The sequence below is a fragment of the Podarcis bocagei genome (genome assembly GCF_964188305.1).
Source record: "Podarcis bocagei genome assembly, chromosome: 2".
NCBI classification, from domain to species: Eukaryota; Metazoa; Chordata; class Lepidosauria; order Squamata; family Lacertidae; genus Podarcis; species Podarcis bocagei.
In genome coordinates this window covers 67,261,860-67,268,403 of record NC_138126.1, presented here as the reverse complement: position 1 = coordinate 67,268,403, position 6,544 = coordinate 67,261,860, and the positions used below count along the sequence as shown (strand labels likewise).

The 6,544-nt window shown below is 41.4% G+C and overlaps 1 protein-coding gene across 3 annotated transcripts in view; it reads right to left on the bottom strand.

Moving 5' to 3' along the window:
- Positions 1–887: 887 nt before the first annotated feature.
- LOC308580008 (LON peptidase N-terminal domain and RING finger protein 1-like) overlaps positions 888–6,544 on the bottom strand; it is a 30,548-nt gene continuing 24,891 nt past the window's right edge. For 2 of the 3 annotated variants that reach the window (XM_081181124.1, XM_081181122.1), the window contains exons 9-13: positions 6,183–6,341; positions 5,829–5,991; positions 4,654–4,800; positions 1,631–1,855; positions 888–1,182 (exon numbers count right to left, since the gene is read on the bottom strand). In XM_081181124.1, coding sequence (XP_081037250.1) covers positions 1,691–1,855; positions 4,654–4,800; positions 5,829–5,991; positions 6,183–6,341 — 634 coding nt within the window. In that variant the 3' untranslated portion in view covers positions 888–1,182; positions 1,631–1,690. Of the gene's footprint in view, positions 1,197–1,626; positions 1,856–4,653; positions 4,801–5,828; positions 5,992–6,182; positions 6,342–6,544 lie in introns of all 3 variants that reach the window. The other variant, XM_081181123.1, reaches the window with a different exon arrangement.

Genomic DNA, 6,544 nt, shown 5'->3' with positions numbered 1-6,544 from the left:
GATTTCCAGAATTTAAATTTTCTTCTTCAAATCTCTCTGCAGTCATCTTTTGGAAGTTACATTGTTTTATTCGTGAACAGCCTTTCCCTAATTATACCACTTTGGAGTGTTACTTCCACATTATGTAGTTGGGGTTTTTTTTAATCACATGACTACAGCAGGGGTGGGGAATCTTTGGATATTGTTGCTAATATTCCCTGACCATTGGCCACACTAGCTACAGTTAATGGGAGTTCCAGTCCAACAACATTGGGAGGTCCAAAATTTCTCTATCCCTGGCTATACCCTTGTTCTCCACAGTTTTCTTCTCTTCACAGTGTCTTAAGGGCCAAGCCACACATGACTCCTGTGGTGTATTCTCCCACAGATTTTTTCTTTAGTTAAAATGCAGCTAGCAGGATAAGGGGTGCAATCTGAATTGAGGCTGAGGTGCAGGGGAGAGGATTTAACCCTTTGCTCCTGCACTGTGGCCTTGAGGAAAGTTGCTCCCCTCTGAGGTAACAACTGAAGAAAAGAAAAGAAAAGAAAAGAAAAGAAAAGAAAAGAAAAGAAAAGAAAAGAAAAGAAAAGAAAAGAAAAGAAAAGAAAAGAAAAGAAAAGAAAAGAAAAGAAAAGAAAATACAGATACCTGTATTGATGCTTTCTTTCTCTATCTTACTCTGTAACTTCAAGCAGATTGCTTAAGTTGAAGTTGAAGAAATGGCATAATATACACAATATACATTTTGTAGAGCTTTGAATAATTGTACACAAGCATCATTAAATGACATAAGAGGACAAAGCCCAGGAAGTCCTAGCATTCGTGGTGGGGATTTGGTTTTTGTTTTCAAGGGATGTGGTTGCTCAGAAGTTTCTTCACTTAGCACAATATAGGCATGGTAGTCAGATTTCTTGGACAGATTTCACATCTAGATCACTGCATTCTTTTAGACCCAACAAGGCCAACTAAAAGTCTTTCAAGAGATATTTCCTGTGGACGGTACATCTTTGCTATTGAATCTTGCTACTATTGCACAACAGTTTCAGTTATCTGGTTCATGGCCTATTGCTGGTCAGTTCTACAATGAAAAGAAGTAACTGAAACACACAGAAGAAATAAAGAAATAGAAGAACAGGTTAAGGCTTTACCCCAACCCCAGAAAGAAAATTGGTAGGTGAATACAGCAAAAACCCACTTTGTTTCTGCATATATATATATATATATATATATATATATATATATATATATGCAGGTTTTGGTGTCTTCGGGTGTCTTCCCGTGTAAGAGTTGGGGTGTCTAGGCGACGTTTCGACGAGGTCTCACTCGTCATCTTCAGGCTGGTGCTTTCGGCTTCTTGTTACTGGAACAGAGCAGGATCTCAGTGTTTGAGTTCCTATAAATACTGTTGAGGGGGTGTGGTGTATAGCCTCCAACGTTCTGGGCAGAGAGGAAGTTCCCAGGTTAGTGTGCCTTTTCTTCTTTTGTTCATTAATTACTTGAGGGATATCTTGAGAGATTTCTTGAGTGATATTCTGAGTACCATTTAGGAGGGTCATTAGGTGTGGATTAGTTGCCTAGACACCCCAACTCTTACACGGGAAGACACCCGAAGACACCAAAACCTGCATTCCTGTACCCGTGAAAATCTACGAAAGCAAATATATATATATGCATACACACACAACTTCTATTGGGAATGAGGCTTGAGAATTAGCTGTTGTAGTCACGACTTTCCAGAATGACATTCAGAATATGCTTCAGTTGAGTGAGGCGAGTCTTCAGGGAGGTATCAGAAAAGATTGTCAATTTGCGGGTCAAGTCAAGGGGCAAAATGGAGATAAGCCACCAACACCAAACTGGTCCATCTGGAGATGCCTTGTGAGAAAACAAGGGAAAATACATTAACTCATTGTGCTAGGGGTTCCACATCACTTCATGGAGGAATCAGTTATGGCCTGTTCAGTTGCAATAATTGAGGGATTGTCCCTTCTTCGGCTAATTAGTCTGCATTCCCCACCTGCAACAGTGATGGCTGATGTATGCATATTGTCTTGTTTATTATGTTACTAAGTTGTAAGCCCACCCTGTGAGCTTCTGACGTAAATTTCTTAAATAAATAGAATCCTTCAGGAACATACGGCTGTTGTTTCTGTGCTTTTTATCTTTGTTTCGTTCTTATGCCTTTTCAATGTAAGCATTTCACAGGTTGTATGCTGCTCTGGGAGTACTATATTGAATGGTTGCCTAGAAATTATCTAAATAAGAACAGTAAGGGAAAAAATAACGACAGGAACCAAACTCCACTGGGAAATGTGCCCCTTCCTCACTTAAGATCTGGATAAGGGCTGAGAACGCCTGAGGATAGGAAAGAGTTCCTTCTTTCAGAGCTGTAATTCCTACTTCCATGTTGCTTCAGAATAAAGATATGCATGTTTTGTGCTGTTCAACAAGATAATAGTTCCTGTACTTTAATTAATTAACCAAGCAACCAACTGGGTAGAATAGGACAAAAGAATCTACACAAATTAACAGGCTTCTTCACATGCTATAGTGAATGCAGGAACAAGCTGTCTCTGCATATGTACAAGTGTTTGTATGAAAAAATATGCAAGTTGATTGGTACAGCTCAACTATTTGTGTAACAGGTACATAGATTGTACACTCATTTAATAAGAAGAACTAGCAGTGCAAAGAAGCCCACCCATTACCACCATGAATTAGAAAATAGCTGCAGGACTGATTTGGAAAGTCCTTCACTTCCAGGATTTTTAAAAATACATCAGGTAGAAAATCCTTCTACAGATTTCTCTTCTTGCCTCTGCTGCACAGCCCAAGATGAAGCATCTTGTGGAAAATGCATGAATAGGGATGACAATGTATTGGTTCCATGGATATGGAAACAGAAGCCCTCCAACGACAGTCCATTGACCAAATATTAAGTAGCCTTTCTCTAGGAAATCACACAACCAATACTGCAATCTGCATTTCCCATCAAAAGAATTAAAGTTTACTTTCATAGGAAATATGCATTAAAAGTTCATATTTAATGGATGTATTGCATTTAAAAAGTTTACTTTTTAAAACTTCGCATGAACTTAAAACAGTGCACAATCTTAAACTGCTTAGCACCCAATTTACTTGACATACTAAAAAAAAAAACAACCTAGTAACAAAACAATGGACCACATGCTCAAAAAAGAAAATATCATAATAGTTCCTTTTTCCTTTTCCTTTTTTGTAATTTAAAAAACCTGCTTAGTTCCCAGGCAATAAATTTAGGCAATATCTCTTGGGAAGCCATAAGAAAAGCTTGTAAATAGACCCATTTATCTATTTAGCAGTGTGCACATATTTTAAACATATGCTCTAGAAATAAATTTGGGAAAGAAAACAAATATTTCGATTCATCCCATGTCCCTTGAGAGACCAGTGCAAGAGCTTAGTTTTCTGTAAAGTTGTTCTTGGCTGGTCAAATATGCCTGAAGATTACATACTGTGGTCAAAAGTTCAAAGTTGGGGTCAAAAGTTACTTTAGTGGCCTTGGGTAGCAAGTTAACAAATGGACCAAATTTTCCATTCCCACAGTTAAGGTACATACAGCAAAGCATCAATTTATCCATAATGGCAGGCTGCTCTGAAAATCTTATGATGAAAAGCTGGGACTGATGGAAGTTGTGGTTCAACAACACCTGGAGGACCACAGTGGGAAAGGCTGATGTAAAGGAACTGGAGGAGCTGTTTGGTGCTTTAATCTATAGCCAAGTCTCATTTGGTATACAAACAGAAATTCAACACTTGATCATGCTGCATCAAGTCTTATCTTCGCCTCATTCCTTCAGTATTATTGTGTTCTTTCCCCCACACAATTTAGCCAAGATTGGCAGGCACCTGTAGAGATTGGCTACTGGTCTTTGAGACAGTCCACTGATCTCAGTAAGGCTATTCTTAACTTCTTGCATCTCAGCAAGCCAGCAAGAAGATGGAACAGATTACTCACAGGATGCAAATGATCGCACTGTTCCTGAGCTCTTTCAAAACAAGGCTGTTGCTAAACTTGGCAGCAGGCCATTTGCATCGCCATAGGCACAGCCAGTTCAACAGTGTGAAAAGCATAACATTAACAATGGCCTGGGCTATTAGTATCCCGTTAGGCTGAGTCAACAAGCTGTCACTTCACTAAAGGGGAGTTTGAGATGAGGGGCCAAAACCAACACAACTCCATGAACTGCGGTAATTTTTTTCAATGCTGCTTTTATCCACGAGTGCCATGCATCTACTAGTTCCTCACCTTATTATGTTATCTAATAAATGGTCCACACATCTTGTATGTAGAATCATGTGAGCATTTTGCCCATTGGGAAGGCAGCTAGGCCAGTGCAAACCTACAGTGTATATGCTCTATTAGGATCTTAGGGTGGGATTGCAGAAAATAGGATGCATGCCAGTGCAAGTCACTCTGCACATTGTTGAAGCATCCAGATCTAACAAGACTGGATCTCCCATGATTTTTCAGCAAAAAGAGAAACAGAATGGGAGGCGAGAGTGTCTGTATCATTAGGTACTTTTCTCCTATTCTGACCCTTCCCTAGTACATTGTGTTTCACTAGTACATTGTGCTTTTGAATCTGGACAGCTCCCATTTCTAGGAGCCTGGAGAGAGAAAGTGCCAATACCTGTATATCTTCCTCTTTCTCAGGAAGAGGTCCATGGTGCATCAAAAGCTGTCTGAAGGTGGTGTCTCCATGTTCATAAAATCTCTGAGTTAGCTGGTATGTGCAGTCATGAAGAATTTGAAGCTCAGCCAGTTCTTCTCCTTCCACCTTTGCAGAGAGAGCAGCAGATGGAAGAACAAAAGAAGTGGAGGTGATGGAGAAGGGGAAGGGGAAGGATAAGAAGGGCGGAAAGAGGGAGAAAAGCTCTGTACGAACAACAAGGCCTTGATTTAAAGGGATGTCAACTAAAGCTTTAGGTAACTAATTGGCAGTGGGCAAATTTTAGCTGGTGAAGCTGAGAGTTAATGCCATGCTTTCTTCTCTGCTTTTTGAGGTTATTTTGGTTTTCAGATATGTGTCCTATTAAAGGTAAAGGTAAAGGTACCCCTGCCCGTATGGCCCAGTCTTGACAGACTCTAGGGTTGTACGCTCATCTCACTCTAGAGGCTGGGAGCCAGTGCTGTCCGCAGACACTTCCGGGTCACGTGGCCAGCGTGACGAAGCTGCTCTGGCGAACCAGCACCAGAGCAGCACACGGAAACACCGTTTACCTTCCCGCTATAAAGTGGTACCTATTTATCTACTTGCACTTAAGGGTGCTTTCGAACTGCTAGGTGGGCAGGAGCTGGGACCGAACGACGGGAGCTCACCCTGCCGCAGGGATTCGAACCACCGACCATGCGATCGGCAAGTCCTAGGCGCTGAGGTTTTACCCACAGCGCCACCCGAGGTTATTTTGGTTTTCAAATATGTCTCCTATTAACCGCACTGAATGGTGGCCTTTCCTTCTAACAATAAATTGGCTCTCCCACATCCATCAGTATCCTAAAAGGGCACGTTTGTGTGTCTGAAATTTTAATTTGATTAATCAGTTGAAAGGCAGATTAACACATCAGCTCAAGTTCCTTAATTGGTTGACAGCCCTACTAGTTTTGCATTTCTCCTGCACAGAACTTTCAATCAACAAAGTGCACCTGTCATTGCAATGATTTAGTAACTCAGTAAAATGAATGCCTGCCACATACACCCCATCACCAAAGCTGGCGCATAAGTTATACGGCCAATGGAGGAGACACTCTGTCCTATTCGGTGTTATGATTGCTGTAGCCATAAGCTACATGGGGCATGTTACTCACCTTCTCATCATCCAGATACTCAATATCTGCAGTGTGGTAGCCATCTCTATGTCCACGTCTCAAAACCTGGAACCTCCGTTTGCCTATAGTATCCACTAAAGAGCGTCCATCAGGTAGAAATGCTATCTTCTGAATCTCCAGCATGCAGCCATAATCAGCAAAACTGAAGGGAAGGAAACCAACATTGAGAGGGTTTCATAGAATAAAAGAATCGTAGAATTGTAGAGTCGGAAGGGACCTTAGGGTCATCTAGTCCAACCCCTTGCAATACAGGAATCTCAACTAAAGTTCAATAGAGGAAGAAAGGGATTAGAGAGGTCAGAGCCACTCTGCCAGGATCTCTCTGCCACTTACCTCTTCCCATTCTCATACATACACATGCCAAACATCTTTGTGCCAGTTTCCTGACACCTTCGCATCATGAGGCGGTAGCGAGGCTCAAAGACATGAAGGGGACACACAATGCCTGGAAAGGACATTGTGCACACAAAGATTGGGATATTCTTAGTCAAGCTGCAGAAGGAAGGAGAAAGAAGCATAATTACATGCTCTCAGTGTGGCTAAAATGAATTCTACTTGTGCATGTGCACATGTGAATAATTCGCTAAACTGGAGCTCTCCAGATGTTTCAGGCAACAATTCCCATCAGCCCTGGCTGGCACTGCCAGTGGTCAGGGATGATGGGAGTTGTAGTCCAAAACATCTGGAGAGTACCA